The sequence below is a fragment of the Podarcis raffonei genome, chromosome 11 (genome assembly GCF_027172205.1).
Source record: "Podarcis raffonei isolate rPodRaf1 chromosome 11, rPodRaf1.pri, whole genome shotgun sequence".
Lineage (NCBI taxonomy): Eukaryota > Metazoa > Chordata > Lepidosauria > Squamata > Lacertidae > Podarcis > Podarcis raffonei.
In genome coordinates this window covers 15,782,943-15,806,436 of record NC_070612.1, presented here as the reverse complement: position 1 = coordinate 15,806,436, position 23,494 = coordinate 15,782,943, and the positions used below count along the sequence as shown (strand labels likewise).

At 44.8% G+C, this 23,494-nt stretch overlaps 1 protein-coding gene across 1 annotated transcript in view; it reads left to right on the top strand.

Moving 5' to 3' along the window:
* The first annotated feature begins 18,632 nt into the window (after positions 1 to 18,632).
* CCBE1 (collagen and calcium binding EGF domains 1) overlaps positions 18,633 to 23,494 on the top strand; it is a 136,934-nt gene continuing 132,072 nt past the window's right edge. The window contains exons 1-2 of the mRNA XM_053409077.1: positions 18,633 to 18,849; positions 19,087 to 19,167. Of these exons, the coding sequence (XP_053265052.1) occupies positions 18,674 to 18,849; positions 19,087 to 19,167 (257 nt within the window). The 5' untranslated portion in view covers positions 18,633 to 18,673. The remainder of the gene's footprint in view (positions 18,850 to 19,086; positions 19,168 to 23,494) is intronic.

Below are 23,494 nucleotides of genomic sequence, written 5' to 3'. Positions count from 1 at the left end.
GGAAGTAGAAGTTATGAATTACCGGTCTCTGCAGCCACAGCAGGTGCTGTGATTCTCCAGAGGTTTGACTTTGCTCCTTGAGGTGCACTCCATTGTCTCTCGAGACAGATGGATGCCAACAAATCATTATACCACGCTGGTTCAATGAGTTGGTGTGATGAGTCACGCAACAGGTAAACAGGAGCTGAGTACCTTGGGGATGATGATGAGTGCCAGACCTCTGAGGCCACTGAGGTAGACGAGAACATAGGGCCCCCACAGAGGGTCTACGTGCAAATATCTCTGCAGCTGTTTCTTGATCTGTGCCTCCCATCAGCCTGCCTGCAAGCCATTGTGTGGGTTTACTTGGGCCTTTCCATACGGAAATGGACGATTTGTCAAGCACAACGTTCCTTTTGTATGGTCTTTGCGATGTGTGTTCAGAAACCTGTTTGCTCCCATGGCAATCGGCCACTTTTGATGTCATTCGTCCAGAAACATGGTTTGTCAGATTATAAATAGCTTCTGCCCTGACAATGAATGTTTTCCAGGAAAACACTTGGAAACGTTGCTTTGAAATGGGAGTGAGCAAGTCAAGGCAGTTGAGGCCAACTGCACAGTTGTGCCAAGACATGCACCATTAGGTTTTATTTGAGGGTTTCCTCTGTTGTTTGGTAAAAATGAAGCCCAATAGTAACTTCTGCAGGGTTTCTAATTGCACATGAAAATCAGAGGTGTATGCAGTGTGTGTGCATGTAGGAAGTCTGGTGAACTTGTTGCTGTGGACTCATTTGAGAGGAAGGGAAGGAGCTAAATTTAATAATATATAAACAAACGAGCATGCATAGGGTGGGCATGAGGTCTGCTTCTGCTATGCTCCCAGTTTGCTTTACTACATGCCACAGTGTGGTATGGTGGTTAGAGAGTTGGACTAGGACCTGGGAGACCAGGGTTCAAATCCCCCTTCAATCATGAAGCCTACGGATTGACCTTGGACCACTCGCCATCTTAGCTTAGCTTGGACCACCCACCATCTTAACTTAGCTCACAGTATTGTTGTTATGATTAAGCAGAGGGAGGGAGAAGTGTATGCCGGTTTCAGCTCCTTGGATTAAAGATGGGACATAAATGTAATTTTTAAATATATATACCGTATATTATTATAATTCAGCACATTTTTTCATCGCTTGATACAATGTCTTAAAGTGACTTTGAGACAGAATCTATTTAAATATCAAATTAAAAAATGTACAGAAACAAACACAACCAACCCAATAAATAATCCCACAGGCTTAATCAATTTTTATTTTATTGTTTCATTATGCTGTGGCTTAAACAGGGCTGTTTTTGCTCTCTGGAATCGATTCCATTGGCTTTCCATATTTGTTGATTGTTTCTGTGATACTTTACTTTCCAGTTTTCTCCCTTGGAACCGTTGCTTTGCTTTTGCGGTTGTTTCATTTGCTGTTACACTGATTCTTGTTTTCTTGGGACTCTGATATTGTTTTGTTTTGCACGTCGCCCAGAAACCTTTTGTTACTGGATGAATGATAAATGGGAAGTATGGAATGAAGTTCTAGACAGTGGTGGTGATAGTGACATTTCAAGAACATTGTAAAGAAAGGACATGTCTACCAGGGCAAATGGTGAAATAAATCCTGCTTGTTCTGAGTAACAAATATCAAGAAGAAATAAGAGAGGGATGAATTGAAAGCTTTTGCAGATGATTTGGTCCTAACTCTACAGGAGCCGGAATCTAGTATGAAAAGAGCTTTGAAATTGATTAAAGAATTTGGTCATGTGGCGGGATTTAGATTAAACAGGGTAAAAACTAAAGTATTAGAGAAGAATTTAACTCCAATGGAAAAGGATAGGTTTCAGAATGAAACAGGTTTAATGGTGGTTAAGAAAGTGAAATACCTAGGGATTAATATGACTGCGAAAAATTTGAACTTATTTAAAGAGAACTATGAGAAATGTTGGTCAGAAGTTAAAAAAGACTTAGAAATTTGGTCTAACTTGAAGCTTTCCTTGTTGGGTCGAATCGCAGCTATAAAAATGAATGTATTGCCAAAAATGTTATTTTTGTTTCAATCCTTGCAAATTCTGGACAAGATGGACTGTTTCAAGAGGTGGCAGAGAGACATCTCTAGATTTGTCTGGCAGGGCAAGAAACCTAGAATAAAGTTTAAAATTTTAACTGATGTAAAAGAAAGAGGTGGATTTGCCCTGCCAGACCTTAAACTGTATTATGAATCAGCAGCATTCTGCTGGTTGAAAGACTGGCTGCTTCTTGAGAATACAGACATTTTGGATTTAGAAGGTTTCAACAATGTTTTTGGGTGGCATGCATATCTGTGGTACGACAAGGTTAAAGCTCATAAGGTATTTAAAAACCATATTGTCAGGAAATCTTTGTTCAATGTCTGGATAAGATATAAAGATTTGCTGGAAAGCAAAACCCCAAGGTGGTTGTCACCTATGGAAGCTAAGGCTCAGAAAAAGCTCAATATGGAGGCCAAATGGCCAAAATATTGGGAAATTTTGGAACAAGAAGGTGACAGACTGAAACTGCAGAGTTTTGAAAAATTAAAAGACAAAGTGCGAGATTGGCTTCATTATTATCAAATAAGAGAGGCCTATAATTTGGACAGAAAAATTGGCTTCCAGGTGGAGAAATCAAAATTGGAAACAGAACTGTTAGAACCAAAAACTAAGATTTTGTCAAAGATGTATAACTTGCTGTTGAAATGGAACACGCAGGATGAAACGGTTAAATCAGCAATGATTAAATGGGCGCAGGATTTAGGTCATAACATTATGTTTGCTGACTGGGAGCAGTTGTGGACCACCGGTATGAAGTTTACGGCATGTATTGCCTTAAAGGAGAATATTATGAAAATGATTTACAGGTGGTACATGACCCCAGTCAAGCTTGCAAAAATTTATCACCTGCCTGACAACAAGTGTTGGAAATGCAAAGAAGCTGAGGGAACATTCTTTCACCTTTGGTGGACATGCCCAAGGGTTAAGGCTTACTGGGAAATGATATATAATGAACTCAAGAAGGTATTTAAAAGTACCTTTCCTAAGAAACCAGAGGCCTTTCTTTTGGGCATAGTTGGCCAATGGGTGCCAAAGAAAGAGAGAACATTTTTTATGTATGCAACAACAGCAGCAAGAATACTTCTTGCCAAGTACTGGAAGACACAAGATTTACCCACCGTGGAGGAATGGCAGACGCAAGTGATCGACTACATGGAGATGGCTGAAATGACTGGCAGAATCCGTGATCAGGGAGAAGATTTGATTGAACAGGACTGGAAAAAGTTTAAGGACTATTTACAGAAATATTGTAAAATTTTGGAGTGTTAATATGTTGTGGGAAGTGAAGGTGACAGGGTTTGTGTGACTTGGTTAAAGGTAAATTAAAAGAAGAATGTTAAAAAGGATAAGGGGTTATGAACAGAACATTATTATGTCATAGTATATAAGATGAGAAACGGATTAAAATAAATGGAAAATTGGGACATAATAATTAGAAGAATGTAAAATCAAGTATGGCTAAATAAGGATATGAATTTGCTGAATTGGATTAGAATAAAGAGGAACACAAAAAAGGGGGATGTGAGGAGGTCAAGACAGAGGGGTATGGAATCTCATAATTTTAAGAATAAGGGTTTTTTTCCCTCTATTTTTCTTTTTTCTTCTCTTTTTTTGCTATTTAATTTTGTTTTTCTGTTGTATTTGTTTTTCTTGTGAACTTTATGTATGGAAAGGATACATTTTGAAATGATGAATTCTTTGTTTTGTAAAATTTCAATAAAAATTTATTAAAAAAAAAAAAGAAATAAGAGAGGGATGGCCAACGCCTTTATGTCTTGCTCATGAGATTAGAGTAGCACTAAATACAAAGCACTAAAGTAGCACTAAAGACGCAGGTGGCGCTGTGGGTAAAACCTCAGTGCCTAGGACTTGCCGATCGTATGGTCGGCGGTTCGAATCCCCACAGCGGGGTGAGCTCCCGTCGTCCGGTCCCAGCTCCTGCCCACCTAGCAGTTCGAAAGCACTCTTAAGTGCAAGTAGATAAATAGGGACCGCTTTATAGCGGGAAGGTAAATGGCGTTTCCGTGTGCTGCGCTGGTGCTGGCTCGCCAGCTGCAGCTTCGTCATGCTGGCCACGTGACCCGGAAGTGTCTTCGGACGGCGCCGGCTCACGGCCTCTAGAGCGAGATGAGCACGCAACCCCAGAATCAGACACGACTGGCCCGGACAGGCAGGGGTACCTTTACCTTTAAATACAAAGAAATGTCCCTGTTGGTGCCATGGGTCAGTGCATCTGGCTGTAAACCAGAAGGTTGGTGGTTCGAGCCCACCTGCATGCTGTGGACAGGAGGTTGAAATAGATGGCCCTAGGGGGTCCCTTCTAGCTCTACAACTCTATGATTCTGTTCTAAGCTGTGAAATGCTAGGGAGAATCAATGACTGCACCAAGCCCAATAATTTGAAGATTTCCCTTTGTTCTTAGATCTTCATTCATTGACTTGAATTAAGTGATTTATGCTTCTTTTGGTTTACAAGCATAATTTTTTGGGGGGGTGGGGAGGACAGCTCAAGCTTTTGCGTGGCACCACTGCGGAAGGAACAGTGTTTGGCAACCACAACGAGGCTGGTGGTTAATACTTGCCAGATTTCTTAATAGTACAAAATAGCTATTCAATAGGTATCCAACAGCCTCAGATGCACTCTTCCCAGAAATGCGTGAACGCTCAAGTCCAAGTTGTGTGAGCCTGGGAAAAGAGGGAGGGAAAGGTCATGTTTGGTATTCGAATGCCCCCCAGGCTTTTGTGGTCATTGCCATTTAAGATGCAAAGAGGAGAGAGGACTGGTAAAAGGGACAAACTGCGTTGCCAGCTTGTTCTGCTTAGTTTGTCTTGGCGGTGATCCTGTAGATTCTGCTGGCAGAAATGCAACAGCGGAAGCTTAGCTGTACAGTACTTCCCTGCCAGGGACGGTGGCACCTGCTGAATGCCTCTTGTACACCTGACAAAGATGCCCTGCCAGAGTGACAGGCAACCCAAAGGGACTGAGGAGCGCTGACTTGCTGCTTGGTCTTGTAGCAGCGCCCAGAGAGCCAGCAAAAAAACACGAGTCTTGCAGCAACTTAAAAAGACTAACAAATTGATTGTGGCCCAAGCTTTTGTGGACCTCAGTCCACGACAGCCTGCACCGTAATAAACTTGTTAGTCCTCGGGGTGTCACAAAAGTATTTATTGGCTTTGTAGCTTACTTAAGCTGTGTAATGCATTCACAAGTGGGGCCAGGGACGCGGGGGAGGAAAGATGAAGTGGTTTCCTGTAAAATCACAAGGCAGCGCTGATGTAGGACAGCCACAGGCATTATTGAATCGGTAAAAGGGAGGGATTTTCCCCCAGTTTTTTGTTTTGTTTTTAAGAAGCTTTTAGAAGAGTAGCACTTCAGTATGCATGTATAATGGGTATATGAGCAGTGTTGAACTTATTATTATTATTTATTCAAATCAAATCATTGCAGGTAACGGCCAGCATTAAGAAAACCAGATTGGAAGCATACGGAACACATTATTCAAATGTGTATAATAGGGTAAAAGAGAAAGAGAGAAAATAGGAGAGTGCAATAAAGCTATTTATTCATTTATATCCCAACCTTTCTTGTGCAGGAGCCCAGGGCATCAAAGTGGCATGTTGTACAAAGAGATACAAGGATAATCTATAGCCGCTATATTCACTGAAGTGGAGCACACCATTGTGCACATTGACACAGAAATCCCATTTTGTTTGGGGTGGTTGATTTCTAAGTGTGCGCAGGATCGAATCTCTAGATGTTTGTGTCCATGAAGTTAGTTATGTGAGAGCTGGTTGTGCTTATTTATTGCTGAATAATTGGCACTCTGTGTATGTTCAGCAGCTTTCCTACCCTACTCCGTTGAGACTGTTTTCGCAAATGGTTTTTGCACCATTAATGCAGGGCACGAGCCAGACAAAATTAAGGACTTTTATGCCCCATTGATTTAAATAAGAAAAGCCCCTTGAAAGAATTTAACTCTGGATAGATTGTGCTTGTGTTGTGTTGCATGCTCTCCTTCCCCCAAGGAACAGGGAGGTCAAGGTGACCTCCACACCGCTCCACTATCCTTTTCCTTTGGAAGAGAGAGCATCTTGGTGCTTTTGAAAAGATCTGTTTAATTACAAATGTCGGGGTTAAGAAGGCAGTGCAAGGGCAAAAGGGGCAAGCACGTGGGCAGGCAGCACAAATTCCAAAGCAGCTTTCACACCTGTTGCCTCTCTGCACTGCTGCCAAATGAAACTGGGTTCAGTTCTCTTTTCCCATCCTGCAGGATTAGCTATGTATGGAACAAGCACTTTCAGTAGGTGGGGCATTCAGTCTCGTGATTACTATACAATTTGATACTTTCTGGTGCTGGAGGAGACTCTTGAGAGTCCCATGGACTGCAAGAAGATCAAACCTATCCATTCTGAAGGAAATCAGCCCTGAGTGCTCACTGGAAGGACAAATCCTGAAGCTGAGGCTCCAATACTTTGGCCACCTCATGAGAAGACTCCCTGGAAAAGACCCTGATGTTGGGGAAGATTGAGGGCCCAAGGAGAAGGGGATGACAGAGGACGAGATGGTTGGACAGTGTTCTTGAAGCTACTAACATGAGTTCGACCAAACTGCGGGAGGCAGTGGAAGACAGGAGTGCCTGGCGTGCTCTGGTCCATGCGGTCATGAAGAGTTGGATATGACTAAACAACTAAACAACAACAACAGGGCAGTACCCTGGGCTCAGCTTGGCTGGTGACCCTGAGCAAAAAAAAGAGAGAAAGACCTTGAATTGAGATAAAGAGAATTGTACTTGCTCAGCAGCCACCAATCTGCCTTCTGTTTCTGCCAAAGTTCTGGGGATAGTGAAAAGAGTATCACAAGTCTGGTGTGCTTTCAATGCAGGTTTGAAGAGGTTTTGAAGCTTTAATGATGTACAGGCTTTTGGACAAAACTGTTCTTTATTCACATTGCATGGTTGGTAAAATCAAGCCAGGGAGGGTTGGTTCAGTTAGCAGAGCAAGGGATTACAGGGGCAGAGTCATTTCTCTCCGAAAGGGGCTGGTGAACTAGCCAGAGGTTGAGCCTCAAGGGATCTCTGTGGCCAGGAGTGCTTTCAACCAGCTCTGGCTGGTATGACCATTCCTGGACTGGGAGAGCCTAATGACAGTGGTCCATGCATTGGCAACCCCAAGACCTGATTGCTGGGACACACTTTATGCTGGGCTTCCCTCGCATCTGGTCCAGAAGCTGCTGCAATTACTGCTGTGGCCAGACTGCTCGCAGGAGTGCATTACTAGCAACATGCTACTCTGCTGCTGGGAGAGCTGTTCTGCTTTCCGATTTGCTATTGAGTCAGGATCAAAGTTTTTGTCCTAATTCATAAAGAACCTGGGCCAAAGTAAAATAAGGACCGCTCAGTCCCTTGTGTTCTACCTTGATCCCTGAGAACCTTTGATGGGGCACTTCTGGTGGCAACCCACTTCCCTGGAGGTTCAGTTGGCCTTCACTAGGGGCTAATTCTTGAGTGTGGCAGCTCCTGACACGTGGAACTCCCTGCCAGTAGAGATTTGGCAGTAACCCAACCATCCCAGCCCTCTTTTGTTGTCTTTCGGAAATCGCACTATTTGGACCAGCCTTCACAATATGTCCCCCCCCCCTTTAAACCAACCAATATGTACTGATGTTTTACTGGCATTTTAAATTGTGCTTTATAGATATTTATAGACTGGTTTTATTGTATTTTATGTGTTGCAAGCCACCCTACTATATAGTATTTTACAAAAGAGCAGATAATACATTTTAAAATAAATAAGAAAAAAAGAAAGAAAGATAGAGGGGGTAAAAATGGATTTTCAAAGATGTGATTCATTGTCTAATCTAGAAAATCATCTCTCCCATCTCTGAATGTTTCCTGACTTAAGTTCAATAAACTCTGAAGTCTTCAGTGCTTCTTGGAACAGAACATGTTTAATCTTTTTTTAAAAAACCAATAATAATAAAGTTGGTCTCACTCAGTTTCCAAGCCCCCCAATCATCATCCAAACCACTATTCTTAAGTGTTCTTAACCTCAGTAATTCACTGCAGAGAACCCAGGCCAGTAACCAAGTCAAAGTATGAAAAAGAAGAGAATGGTTTGCTCCTGTTTGTTTTGACAGACTGCAGTCCTACAGGCACACCATTATGGCTGTGCTTCGCTTCAGAAGGATTACGCTCACAGTGAGCAGATGAAAAGACCAACATCAGAATAGCACTAGCTCAATATATTTTGGTCTCTCGGTCAAAAAATCAGAATGACAGCCTTTCCACACCAGCTAACACAGAGCTGAATAAATCCACCCGGAGATTCTCCTGCATAAGGCCTTGTTGGAAGGGAGGAAAGGTGGGAAAAAAACATTACTGAGCCTTTTGCCATTAAAATTAATCATAATGAAAGGGGAGAACATCCCAGTGGATTCTGCTCAATGGAGTAGATTGTCCTTTTCCCACTCTGCCACCCTTAAAAGGCGGGCAGAATCTGATGCCAGAGGTAGCTGCTGCCCTGCATCTTTTTCTGATTTTTTAAAACTGTTTTCTTTTCTTTTTTAAAGAGATGAGTTTCTTCCTTTCAAGGCTATAGTGTTGAATTGCTTTGTCAGATCAATTTGCCAAAGCAACTTTTCCTCAACTGTATACAGGCAACTTCCCATGTACACATGTTTAAAGCATGCACACACACACACGGATCACAGCGAACCTGGATGTGGCACGCAAAGGGGCAAAAATGACCCTTAAAAAGTGCAAAAATGGCATGAAAACAGCTCCTAGCAATCCCCCGGGGCTTTGCAAGTGCAATCCCAGGAGCCCTTGCACCTATGGAGAGCTGGAGTTTGAGCAAGGAAGTTTGGAGGGAGCAATTGTGCTGTCTACCATCCTTTTCAATGGTGTTCCCAATATATGCGGTTTCACTTAAACTCGCGATGCCTCAGAACGTAACCCCCGCGTTAACGCGGAGCTGCCTGTATTCATTTGTGTTTCTCTCTACAACTGTACTGGCCCTCCGCTTTTTCAATGAACAATGACTCTCAGGAGAGCAGGAGGGAAACACCCTAAATGACCACATTCCTTATGGGTTAATCACAAAGACGATGTTGCACAGAGGGGAAGGAAGGTCTGGCAAGGGATGGATTATGTGGGATATTTGATGTTTTAGGTTAGGGTCTAAGCCAGGGGTCAGCAAACTTTTTCAGCAGGGGGCTGGTCCACTGTCCCTCAGACCTTGTGGGAGGCTGGACTATACAGTATTTTTTTTGGGGGGGGGGAATGAACGAATTCCTATGCCCCACAAATAACCCAGAGATGCATTTTAAATAAAAGCACACGTTCTACTCATGTAAAAACACCAGGCAGGCCCCACAAATAACCCAGAGATGCATTTTAAATAAAAGGGCACATTCTACTCATATAAAAACATGCTGATTCCCAGACCGTCCACGGGCCAGATTTAGAAGGTGATTGAGCCGGATCCGGCCCCTGGGCCTTAGTTTGCCAACAATGGTCTAAGCACTGTAGGTGCAGTTGGTGGAGGGGAAAGCCCAGGTATTCGTTTCTGGGTTGCGCTTGGAAAGTGTGCACGGAGGAATAAGAAGTTTATACAGCCCCAGGGACTGTTTATCTTCCTTCTCCCACGCTTAGAAGGATGACCTGAGCCTCATCAAAGAGGTCAAGAGTGATGAAGCACGAACAGCTCTGATCCTTTCAGGGTGACTGATAGGCTTTGAAGGCTCTCACGTTCTTCAGCTCAGAACTTCTTGTAACGAAACTTGATTCCTATGTAAATAAAAGAGTCTTATCTACTGCCATACAGTTCACTCCATCTGCAGTTGTTTTGCACTGTGTAAGAACTGGGTCTTCCAAACCACCATAGATGCTCATGGGGGGGGAAATGCTTTATATATTCTAGATTGCTTTTGTACAGAAATCCTCCTTGATATTTTCTCCTTAGTCAGCAGCTTTCCTCTTTTTTCAAAGGGGCATTTTTAATCAACCAATCTTTGTTTTTGGTGGTAATCCAAGATGCGAGCTGTAATTATGTGTGAAATGGGGAGAGTTGTCTCTCATGCCTTTCCTTTCAGTAGCTGAGACTCTCTTTAGAGGCAGGGTGGTATTAAGAACACAGTTCTTTACTATACAAAGGCAGTTCAGAATTAAAGCCCTTTCAGGAGAATATCTGTGCTTCTGAATTAAAAAAGGGGGAATGGAAGAGCACACCAGGTACTCCCCATTCAAAGGCAGTTGTAACATGAGGCAGAGAGTAGTGGCGGGCTCAGACATGGGTAATTTGGGCACTGTTTAAGGGCAGAACGTATTTAATCTGAACCTCTTTAGGAACACAGATAGCACTGAAAGGTGATATATAAATATCAAGCAACAAAGCCAGTGTTAATACTTTTACCACCTAGCTCAGAAAGTAGTGTTTTGTTTTGGGGTTTGTTTGTTTGTTTTTTTGCAACAGCAGCCTTGCAACTTTATGTATATGGGAAGACATTCTAAGTCTGTCCTTTCCCCTTGAGGAGAAAACACAAAAAATGGAGGGGGGGGTCATTTTGTGGCCTGAGAGCTGCCTGATCTTTAAAAAAATATATTTTAAAAATGAGCAGAGTTCTAATGCTACCCACCAACATTTAGCACCTTGACAGCAGACTGAGCAAACAAACATTCACCCCTGCCGCCCATCCCGGCCCCCTCCAGGAAAGCAGCCCACTTGAAGTTGAACATGCCTGATCTACTATACTATTTTATTTATTTTATAGTGCAGTACATTGATTATTCCTTTCATTTTATGGATCAATGGTCTTGCTAGATAGTAAAATTCATGTTAAATTGCTGTTTTAGGGGTTGTTTTTAAAAGTCTGGAACAGATTAATCCATTTTGCATGGCTTTCTATGGGAAAGTGTGCCTTGGTTTTGGAACGCTTTGGTTTTGGAACAGGCTTCCGGAACGGATTAAGTTTGAGAACCAAGGTACCACTGTACCAAGATTGCAGGTTCAATCCCTATATGGGGCAGCTGCATATTCCCGCATTGCAGGGGGTTGGACTAGATGATCCTCGGGGTCCCTTCCAACTCTATAATTCTATGGGTCTATGATTTTGTCTGGCAAGCTGAAATGTGTGTGCAAATAGAACGTTTGTCATAGTGCAATGCAGAATTCTAGCCACTAGGACACATCCTGCACTTTCCTTCATATATGAATGTCACAGGAACAAATGAGTTCCCTTGATGCATCTAGTTCAGCATTTTGTTCCCAGCAGCAGCCCGTCAGCTTTCTCAGAAGCAAGGACGGTCATCCCTGACTATTTGTTCTGGCACTTATAAGTACAGAGTCTTTGAACACGGATATTCTGTTCAGTTACTGCAGCTAGAAGTCATAGACAAGCGGGTCTTGCAACAAAAGGTTGCAGTATGAAGTGCTCCTGTTCAGGGTGCCAGCCAGCTGGCTGGGATCCTCAATCCCATTATCCTATCCACCACCTCTGGTTTTCCATTTCCTCTCCCTCCCTCCCTCTTAACAGTTAGCATTCCATACCCACTGAGTATCTCATTACGCTGTTTGGGAAATACCCCTTCTCCACCCCCCAAACATATATATTTTTAGTACTTCTGTAAATTGTGGAGTTTCCCTGAATCTGCCGCTACCTCCCTTTTGTGAATGAGTGATGCTGTTTTGGCAGATCCACACTCAGAGAATGAACATTTGCCACGCTTATCATACAGGATGAGTTTCGGGCCAGTCATACGTCTTAGTAACGTGGACGATTCATTTGCGCACGTAAGCAAAGATGATTGCGAAAGCCATTTGCCGTATTAAAATTAACACAAAGAACAGCCTGCACTGCCAAGTTAAAATAAATGTTTCTGCATACAGAATAGTTTACAATTGTGGCATGCGGCACAACACACACAAACACACCCATTACGAAGGAAAACGCACAAGCCAGCCGAAGTGTGTTCAATTTCTGTTTAAACAATTCCGTGGAGAATTGCTGACATGCCCTGCTGAATTCTCTGGCTCGTATCTAAAAATGCTCCCAGATTTCTTTTTCAGCTTTCCCCCATTCTATTTCTGCTTAGTTGTTCAAGTCAAAGTTAAGGCTGCCTTAGTTCAATGGGGAGCATCCTCACAGCAGAAAACACTCTGAATTTACTTAAGGAAAACTTGTGCCAGATTATTTCTGCCTGGGGCAACATAACTTCTAATATTTCCTTGACTGCATCGTGGTTCTTTTTAGGATGTAGCCCCTGTTCTCTTAATGGATTTGGCTGTTCGTTCATTACAAAGGAGATAAAACAAGATCAGAGCCACATCTTTTCTGCGTTAGCTAGTAATATGATTACCAATGGCAAAAAAAGGGGGGGAATCCACTGCATTGTATCAAATCATGAAACTTGGTTGGGGTTGTTGCTGAAGAAAGGATTATGATTAAGGCAAAAATATTGCAACTCTGAGGATTACTTCTAATAATCCATCTGGAGCCAAGGCGACTCCTTGAGTGTTTAATTAAACAGAGCATTTGCAGACATTAGGACCTTTGTTAATTAAACAAAAGCAAACAGAATGGCTGGCTGAGAAATCACACTGTATTATTATGATAATGATTATTGATATTATTGTTGCTTTCTGGTTAGCACTGAATTATTCTTCTGTCAGAAAGAGTTCCATGTAGTTAAGAAACCTGCACACTTTTTCTCTAATCAGCAAATATTCAAGTCATAAAAGATAACACCCTTATCGGCTGCAGAAATTAATACAAGATTTTAAAAATGAAAAGCAACCAAAATTGACAAGTCCTTCCATTCCTGCTTACCAGGGCTGTTTTATTCATTTATGCATTTAAACCCCAGTTTTCCTTTGAGTAGCTCAAGGCCTCCTCAATCTATGCTCAAAACAATCCTGCGAGGTCTAGCATTGTAGGAGATGTTAGTACAGGTTAGGTCAAACAGCCTAGGAAGTTTGGAAGTTCGTCTCTCTCCCCATGCAAACCCTTTCACAAGCAAGTTTTTCATCCAAACACAACACCAACTGGCCTACTGGCCCCACACCCTAGACATGCAGTGTTTGTGTGAAAGAGGGCCTATATATGTACACGGATGTACATATATATATGTCGGGGCCTGGCTGAGCGGTGGCTGGATACTGATGAATGGGCACCGGGAGAAGTGCGGTTGGAGACTGTCTTGGAAAAAAGGGATCAGTGAACTGGAAGAACCTGTAACAGCTGGTAGACAAGAATCAGAGGCAGAAGCTGCAGGATTGGAGAGTGCAGCAGAACAGGTGCAGGAGGAGACAGAGATAGGTCAGGCTGGTGTAGAGTCCAAGGCTTCTACACCTCATCCTCCTGCCCCCACCTTCCCTGCTCTATGGACTCCCAGGACCAGGCTAGGACTGAAGAGAGAGGAGCAGGTGGTTACATGCAGGCATAGTCTTCGCTTGCTTGCATGCAGTTCAGGTGGGGGAGATACATAAGCAGAGGTGGAGGGGTTTGTGTCTCTCTGTTTCAGCCACTTCCTCATTGGGTGCACACCTAGGAGTACCTGAGAGATGCAGGACTCATGGGCATGCATTTTCCTAACTTGTAAATGTACCTCTGACAATAAAAGAGTTCATTCTTCACTCTGGACATTCCTTGCCTGACAGCACCATGACAATACTGGGCTTCTACATTTGGGTGGAAACCTTGACCAATCAGGGTTCCTGTTTGCGTGGAAGAGTCCTGTGCACTTACAACTGTATAGGACCTCCCCCTTATACAAACACAAACGTGTGTCCAATCAGTGCGTTTGCATTGTAGGGCATGGATGGTAAAGATAAAGGGACCCCAGACTGTTAAGTCCAGTCGCGGACAACTCTGGGGTTGTGGCGTTCATCTCGCTTTACTGGCCGAGGGAGCCGGCGTTTGTCCGCAGACAGCTTCTGGGTCATGTGGCCAGCATGACTAAGCCACTTCTGGCGAACCAGAGCAGCACATGGAAACACCATTTACCTTCCCGCCGGAGCGGTACCTATTTATCTACTTGCACTTTGACGTGCTTTCGAACTGCTAGGTTGGCAGGAGCAGGGACCAAGCAACGGGAGCTCACCCTGTCGCAGGGATTCGAACCGTCAACCTTCTGATCGGCAAGCCCTAGGCTCAGTGGTTTAGACCACAGCACCACCCGCGTCCCAGGGTATGGCTAGTAGGCATGATCATATCCACCAAACTCGGTCGAAGAGGTTGCCAGGCAGCACTGCTGTTTTTAATTTCTTTAAGCTTTGCCTTGAATGTCCCGGCAGAAAGGTGGTATATAAATGCTGTTAACAGATAGATAAATAGAACATGTTTTAAATATAGGATGTTTATGCACTCCGAAATATCACTCCTGGCTTGAGACGCCCTTCCTGAGAAATTGTGCTGGGGGTATACGGCAGAGAAGCAAGAGACTTCTAGGTTCAACATCCTGCTTCAATTCCCTTTGTTAAAAGGTGTCTGGAGATAAAAGCCTGCCTGGGAGCAACATCTTCTGACCTAGAAGTTCTGCCCCTTAACCCCAAATGCAGCAGGGTTGCCTGTGGTCATCCAGTCAGGAGGGAACATTGTGCAAACTCCCCCTCCCACACAATGGCAGACTCTTTGAAAGGGCAGCAATAGTACTAGCAGAATCGCCACACCAGAAACACACTGCTCAGGCTGAAGACCACAGACACTTAAGGACAGGGTTTCTACAGGACAGGGATGGAGAAACTGTGGTCCTCCAGATGTTGTTGGACCCCCTCCCATCAGTGGTCAAGGATGATGGGAGTTACAGACTGACAACATCTGGAAAACCACAGGTCTCCCATCCTTGTTATATTGGAATTGATCCTCGAGGACCAACTGGTTAGATGTTCAGGCAAGCTTGTCCAGTGGTGGGTAGAAAGCAGCTCTCTGACTGATTTGCAGTAGATCAACAAGGATTTTGTCTCCCAATTGTTTAGTAATACCCCTTATAATTCAGGCTGCTGAGTTTAAGAAAGCACAGGGAGAAAACCAGGAGTGGATTTTTGTGTGAAAAGACGGTGAGCTCAGTTCTGCTACGGAAAAGACTCTCTACCTCCTTTAGGAGCTTCTTAGTGTAAAAAAAATAAATCAGGCAGCATGGGCGTAGCCAAGGAGGGGTGGGGTGGGGAGCTGCCCTCCCCCAGATGAAGTGAAACAATAGAAAGACTTAACTAACTGACCAATCACGTCAGTTCTTCCCCACTCAACAAAAGCTCTGCCCCCCACCCTAAGAAATATCCTAGTGATGCCCATGTCAGGCAGTCCACTTGAAGCATGATAGGAGAGGTAAAGAGGCCAGTGTTCAACACAGAGGTTGTACATATGCATAAAGTAAGGAATAAAGGTGGAACGTAGCAGAAAATCCATACCGACTCTTGTTTCTAAGTGTACCTAATGCAGCTGCTGCCATTAGGTTTTCTTTAATATACAGTGGTACCTCGGGTTACAGACGCTTCAGGTTACAGACGCTTGAGGTTACAGACTCCACTAACCCAGAAATAGTACCTCGGGTTAAGAACTTTGCTTCAGGATGAGAACAGAAATCACGCAGCGGCAGCAGTGGGAGGCTCCATTAACTAAAGTGGTACTTCAGGTTAAGAACAGTTTCAGGTTAAGAACAGACCTCCAGAACGAATTAAGTTCTTAACCAGAGGTACCACTGTACATTGCAGAGGAGAAAAAGAATAAAACCTAGTAGGTACAAACAGGCGAAACTGCTTTATACTGAAGCAAAACCACTGATCCACCTTGCCCAGTACAACAAACTCTGTCTGGCAGCAGCTGCCCAAATCCTTAGGCAGAAACTTTTCCCTAATCCGGCCCTACTGTTTGACATCTTTTTTTTGCAGTGGAAATGCCAGGGTTCTTACCAGAGACCTTTTGGATGAAAAGCACATGCTCTATTTCTGAGCTAGTCTTTATTTAATTATCAAACGAGAATTCCAAACATTCAATTTTTCACTATATACTTTGTAGCTGCTAAGGTGTTATGATGTCTAACTCAGTTTTGATGAGAACTGCTGGGATATTCTGGTTCTCCGGTGCCTCTCCTGTGCAAACAGACACAAGCAATTGCATTTGTTCGCAGAGATCTATGCTCTGTAGTACTGGGCAGAAAACGGAAAGAAAAGGTTGACTCTGGACTCCATCATAAAAACTACCAGCATTAGTTCTTGGAATGGCTGGCTCTGCTAAATATCTTTCCCTGTATAAGCAGGACTGCAAAGTCAGTGATCAGAGAAACAGATTAAGAGAAAGGTGTTTTTTAAAAAAAATATTTGGAATCCTCGAGGATGAAAAACATGAAAGAAGAGATATTTCTAGCTCCCAACTTCATGGGGATTAAGATCCTTGCAGGGAAATAGGTTGGGAGAGTCGAATGCAACAACTGTTTTCTCCTTGATTTCATGAACCAGACAGATATTGAATCCTTCTCTGGCAGTGCCCCTGGGGCAGGGCTTTTGGGCAGAAGTCCAGACTCCCACTGAACAGCCCCAAAATGGAGCAGAGCTGGCTCAACATCCTTGAAGTGAAATAAAACACACTACTCTCTCAAGATGGGAGTTCCCTGTACAGACCATTAAGTCTAGAGCCTAAACTTGCTTTTACAATTTTGTGGGTGCTAGACACCCTAGATTTCTGGGTCTAGATGGAGTCAGAATTTAATTAAGGCTAGGTGTTAAGTCTGGGTCACAGGCTTATGTGCATTAAGCTAGACCCTTTGCATTAGGCTGTGTGCTGGACAATGCTAATCCCCTGGAATCAACAAGTTGAAAGGCTAACTTCCAATGAGGTGATGGCCTGGGGTAATGAGCCATAACTCGGTGAGAGTTGGCAAACAGACAGAGCCCCTTTCACTTCACAAATAAAGTCAGAGGAGATGTGATTTAGAAGAGTTTGCAGCAGGAGTGATGTAATGTAGAAGTAAAGCAGCAGGCTGGAGAGAGAGACAAGGACAATGTTGATGTCTGCTTGGATCCTAGGCTGCACCTTTGGGAGAAGCAAGACGCTCTTGGAGTGCAATGTTGGGAACGCCTCCATCGTAGGCTCAGGTTGTATAATATATGTGTAAATAAGCCATATATCCTAAAGACACCACAGTCCCCACTGTGCCTCATTTCCAAAAGGAAACACGGACCTTGTGTAAGCCCACCTGGAACCTCACACTGTGAGGTGGGGTGTAACATTATTTAACTGCACAACTTGCACCTCTCCATCTGCTCACACAGCCTCTTCCTTTTGCAACTGCTAACTCGCGCAAGTTAGCTACACAACTTCTATATCTTCTGTTCACCCCCACTCCCAATCCTCCTAACCCCTGGGTGCTTCTTTCCACTTGCCCATCTGCAACCTCTGGCTCCCTCCCCCCCTTCCTCCATTCAAAGCCTCCTGGCCATTCCTGACTCTATAGCTCCTGATCTAGCCTGAGTCCCCCAACCCCACCCGCCTTTCCAAAATGCTTGGCTTAATCTTCTGGCTGCCTTGGAACATGCTCCTCCTGTTATAGCTGGCTCTCTCTTCTATCCACCTCCAGGTTCTTTAAGTCCTCCTGCCTGGCTTTCTTTGGAAAACCCCTCCCGTTCCTTCCTGGAAAGATGGTTATGTCAGACTATCCCTGACCAGCAGGTTGGGTAGTAGCTGTAAAAAACACACACAAAAAAACCCTGTCCCACATCCTGCCATAGCTGGATACTCCTCCTCCCTTTGCGCACATGCTCTCCCTACATCTCTCCCCCCCCCCCGCCAAATCTCTTGGCTAGACAGAAACCAAGTTTTGACCCACAACTTTTAGATCGCTTCCTATCCTGCTCCTCTGCTGTACCTCTATCCTTCCTTTTCATCCTTAATCTTCGAGGAGCCTGGCTCCTTGTCTCCGCCCCCCTCCCAGCGAGAGAAGCTACTTCTCCCTTGCTGCTGCCCCAGATCCCTGCGCAACAGCGGGCCACCCCTCCACCTCCACCTCCAGATCCCCATCCCTCTTATCTCCTATCTCCTGGTGAACTGTGTGTGTGTGTTTGTGGAGGGGGACCTCGTAACACCGGAATCCTCCCTCTCGCGTCGCTTTGGGAAGGAAACACGCCAGCCCCCGTCCGACAGGCAGCCTCTCCGTGCACCAGCTGGCGACCCCTTTCTCTGTCCTCTCCCCCCTCCTCTCTCCTGCCCCACGAGCTTCGGGGGGAAAGCCGATCTCCCCCAACACTTCCTGGGGTCGCCACCCTCGGCGACATCTGGCTCCGTCTCTCCCGCTTCCCCCCCTCTCCGCTTCCTCGGCGGGCAAAGCAACCCAAGATCGCCTCTCGGAAGCATCTGGTTGCCCTCTAACACCCCCACCCCTCTTTTCTCTCCTCCTCGCCTAGTCCATTGCCTGTCTCTTCCCTCCTCCCGCTGGTCACGCCGCCGGCCCCGCTGACTCGCTCCGGCCGCAGGGGGCACCGCTCGCCTCCGCCTCCCTCCCTCCCTCCCTCTTCTCTCTCTCTCTCTCTCCGCGCGCCCTCCAGCGCGCCACGCAGCCGGAGAGGTCGGGCGCTGCGCAGGGGAGCCGCGAGGCCGCCCGATGGTGCTGCGGGGCGGCGGCGGCGGAGGTGCCCGGCGCCTTCTGCTGCTGGCGCTGTGGCCGCCGCCGACGTCGCCCAGCGTGCTGCGCCTCTGGCTGCTGCTGCTGGGGCTGCTGCTGCTGGCGGCGCTCGGGCATGCGTGGACCTACCGCGAGGAGCCCGAGGAGAGCGACAGGTGGGTGGGACGGCGGCTTGGAGGGCCAGGGCGGCGGTGCCGGGTGTGAGGGAAGGGCCTGCCCCGCGTCTCCTCAGCTTGCCTTCTTTCCCGCGCCCCGGCTCCGAGTCCGGGGCTCGTGCGCCTCCGCGACGGCCGGAGCTGCCCCCGGAGGAGACGTGAAGGGAATTGGACTTCGGACGTCTCTCAGGCGACGGTTTAAGCACGGTCTCTCTCTCTCTCTCTCTCTCCTCGCAGGGAGGTCTGTTCCGAGAGCAAAGTGGCCACCACCAAGTACCCGTGCCTGAAGCCCAGCGGAGAGCTCGCCACCTGCTTCAGGTCAGTCCGCGCCGCCGGTCGCCTGAGCGCCTCTTTCAGCCGCCGCGAGGGCGGAGCGAGCGGGGCTGCGCGCGCGTTTGCGCGGGGGTACCTGAGGCGCTGAGGAGAAAAACGGAGTGGGGGGTTCGAGGGCAGAGGCTAGTTGAAGAACCCCCCCCCCCCAATTTATCCTCTCTCTCTCTCTCTCACACACACACACACACACATATATCTCACACAGGCACCATACTTCTCTTTCTTTAAAAAAAGTTTTTATTATTAAAATAATTCAGCATTAATACACACATGTTACGAATATACAAACATACATTTCATACAGTCCTTAAAAATGTTCATACATACCTACACACAGTCCCACAGATTGTCCCATCACCATCCACCACCCCTCACCCTACCTTTCTGTTAGACTTCCAATCTATTCAATTGCAATTTCTTTCCACTTCTATTACTTTCTTTCACACACCTTTAACCCAATTTTCTGCTTCTTTTTCTGTTACACATTGTTATCCATCTTATTTAGTATTTCAGTATTTAAAACGGAACTTGTTTATTCTAATAGGAGTTCTGATTTTTCAGGCACCATACTTCTCATTCGTGAGTGTGTGTATAATATTATCTATATAATATATATATAGGGTTGCCATGTTTCAAAAAGTAAAAACCAGGAGACCACTGGTTTTTAAGGAAACCACCGAAATTATTGAGCTTTTTTGAGGAAACCCTCCAATGTTCTTGAGGTTTCTTTTTTCTTTTTTACACACAAATGCCAAATACTTTTTCGATTGACTTGCCTAAGATCCAGGAAAAGCGCCACCTTTCAGAAAGCCCCACCCCCATGTCAATTCTGCCTTTGAAATCCCGGTAATGTCCGGACGTATGGCAGCCCTAATATAGATATAATAGGAATTCCTGGGCATATCCGGGATTTGTCTGTCGGAAATAGAGTCCAGGGAAAATGTCTGCAAATTGGTAAAAATGTCTGGGGAAACCCGGGCATATGGCAACCCATGTTGGAAGTGTTGGTTTTGGGAGGCAAATTTCCTTAAAAATAGCTCAGAGACTTCAAATTTGCACCCCCCCCCCGAAAAACTCAGCAACTTTGCCAAAGAAAAAGCTCAACTTATGTGTCGGGGTTTTCACATTTTGAAGTATGGCAACCCAAATCTTATCTATCACACAGGAACCATGCTTCTTCTCCCACCACGTGCCTGGGCCCAGAAGCTTGTTTTATTTATATCTTCATTAAAAAGCATTTATTTTTACTGTTTTATTTGTAGACCACTTAATCACAGGCGTCTCTGTGATGTGCAAGGAAATCAATAGTACAATGAGGTTAAAGGTTAAACTACACAATCAGAATTCACTTAAAATGCCTGCTGAGGTCAGGCATGAAATTAATATATTTCTGCTGAAATCAATATATTAATATGATCGCTTAGTATTAACAAAAGAAGGGAAGTGTCAAGTGGTAGCAAGGATAACACTAAAAATAAATAAAACAGTAGAATAAAAACAGTAAAACGGAGAAGAATGGGGGATCAGAAATAGCAGAGTTGATCTTCTGGGTTAGGCAAAAAGACAGATCTTCACAAGATGCCTTGTTAACTGAGGCACCTGGGAGACCATGGTGTTTAAAAGCACACCCCTGAGCTTGTGCAGAGTGTTATTTTCCTTCTTACACCACTGCCCAGAGAAAGGGAAAGGTGCACACACACACACAGAGAGAGAGAGAGAGAGAAAGAGAGAGAGAGAGAGAGAACACGCAGGTGAACAGGTAGCAACAGGAAGAAGTAGCAGCAGCAGAAGAACTTGATGGGCCTCAAGGGTTGACAGGAGGCTGTTCTGGGCTGTGGGCCTTGGCAGACGCCTGGGGTGCCAAACCCTGGTCTGGTACCCTGGGTTGAGCCAGGTGTCTGGGTTGAGTCATTATTTGCCAGGTGTCTATCACCTGACACCATAAGGACATCATGTGGTTGACAGGCGCATTGTTCTGCTGGCTTGTCAAAGTGGGGCCACAGGGTATGTGTGCGTGTTTAGGAATCTGTCCTGCCAGTTGGATCCAATTCCCTACCCCTGAGCTGCCAGCAAGTTCTGTTTCTCAGCCATTGACGCTTCTGTACATCTCCCTTGCTTGTGGGTTGGCCACTCTTTCTCTCTCTATGTGAGATAGCATCTCAGGGCAGGGCTCTCTTTGCACCCCAAGACTTCCAGTTGCTCAGCTGTATTATAAAACGTGAAGGGAGCCTTTGCAATTACATTGGGGGGGGGAACACTTGGGAGAGTTGAGTGTCAAGGCAGAAGCCTTGATTGCCTCTGGATCCCTGGCATTTGTCTGGTGCGTGTTTACATACACAAGTTTCCACACTTTAAGCCAGTGTTTACTGCTTCAAATCTGGAGTATATCCCAGAACTACTCTGCTTAGAAATTAATAATTGGACCTAGTATAAGCTCAGTAACAAACAATATACCAGGCAATCTTATATAAGGGGGTTGTTATTTATGGCTTAAATTCCTGCATACATTTACTGTGATGCTGCAGTGGTGCCTTTTTTGATTCTGCAAGTGCAGGCATACAATGCTAACAAGCCTGTTTGCAATACTTTAAATGGTGCTTGTTTGCATAGGCATGAAGGCTGATCTTCAGTGGTGTGCTGTGAGCATCTGACCACATGTATTTGAGCATGCAACCATAGACAACAATTTGTAATGCCCTCACATGCATAGGGGAAAAGTTTCTGTAAAGATGGACAGGGAGACTGCTCTCCTCTTCCCCTGGTTTTCAAACCACATTATTTATTATTTCTGGTTACGTCAGGAGCACCAAAATCCCGGGTGCTACAGAGTAACACATTAAGTAAATAATTAAATGGGTTTGTGAAGTAAGCATGCATACTAAAGGTATACATCCCCTTTCTAAGATTAAATAAGGAGGGTGGTTGTTTGTCCTGTTTTGATAATGCTGATATAAAGAATCAAAGCATGTTGCTGTACACACACTTCTTTTTTTTACCCTTTATCCTTAAATATAAGCAAGATTACCGTAGGGCTTTGGAGTTTGTTGAATCTTGCTAGCTGTCCTGTTGAAGTTTCTGTGCTCTGGTACTGAAATGGTGTTCTTGCAGCAGAAAATGCCTCTGGGATTTCACCCTGAGTGTTTACACAACCCCAGTGCCATTGCTGATACAGGAACCCTTTGGTATCTCTAAGAAATAGTGATGGCTTGTTCTGCGGACCTAAACAAACTTATTTGGAAGGAAGGCTGCACTCCTAATATTATTCACCAGGATGCAAGCCCCATTGAAATCACTGTGATTTATTTCTGTCTAGACATGATTAGGATCTGGCTGCAAGTCTCGCTGATTTCCATGAACTTATTTCTCTGAAAGCTCTTCACACATTTTAATTTTTTTTAGTGCGCACCTAAAATGTAAACTCTGAATGCAATAATGATGTGTTTGCAAATGCGTATAATAAGCGTAACTAAGGAATCAAGATTTTCTGCAGCTCTCAGCAAATTTTGGTTTACCCTGCTAAGTGTGCAAGATAGATGTAGATGTGCTGAGGACCACAGTTTTAGAGTATGTTCATCATTAAAGGTTAGTGCTGGTTTATTGCTCTGATGACCTGCCGTGGTTTGACACTGAAAAACCAGCTGTAGTAGTTTACGGGTTTTCCCCCAGGGATAGAAAGGAATTACTTCTTCCTTCCTGGGCAGAAATGGGTTGGCAGAATAGCCTTTTCAAATGGTCTGTCACTACTCAGTCGGTGCAAGGAGATACGGGCTAAACATTACTTTCTTTCTCAGCCTTTGGCGCAAAACACAGAGAAACCTCTACACTGTCTACAGCAACGCTTAGGCAAATGTTACAGAAGCGAAGCAGTTACAATACTGAATATAATTTGGGAGTGCATTACAATCACTGTGGGGAAAAACTGAATGTGCCCTGAGCGATTGCAAGATAAACGATCTTGCCTTTTAGTATTGGAGAAATATATATGGTGCAGTAGTTTATGGCGCTTAGTGCATATGCATGTAAAATTCTGTAACTCACCTGCCACCTGCACTTGTTTGGCTGATGCATGTGGCGCTCCCTGACTCAGAAACTAGAGGTGCAATGACCATACTGGGTTGTAAAGAACTGTGCAGTTCTGAAGTTCAACATGCAAGAAGATTTAATGAACTGTGTGACAATGAATGCATAGTTTATAAGCGACTTCTCTGGTTGGGCAGTCTTGCTTTGTTGTGGGAAAGGCTACTTCAATTTATTTGGCAGGGGTGCTGTTAGATTTCCAGTGCCTTGGAACATTGACACATTTTAATAATTT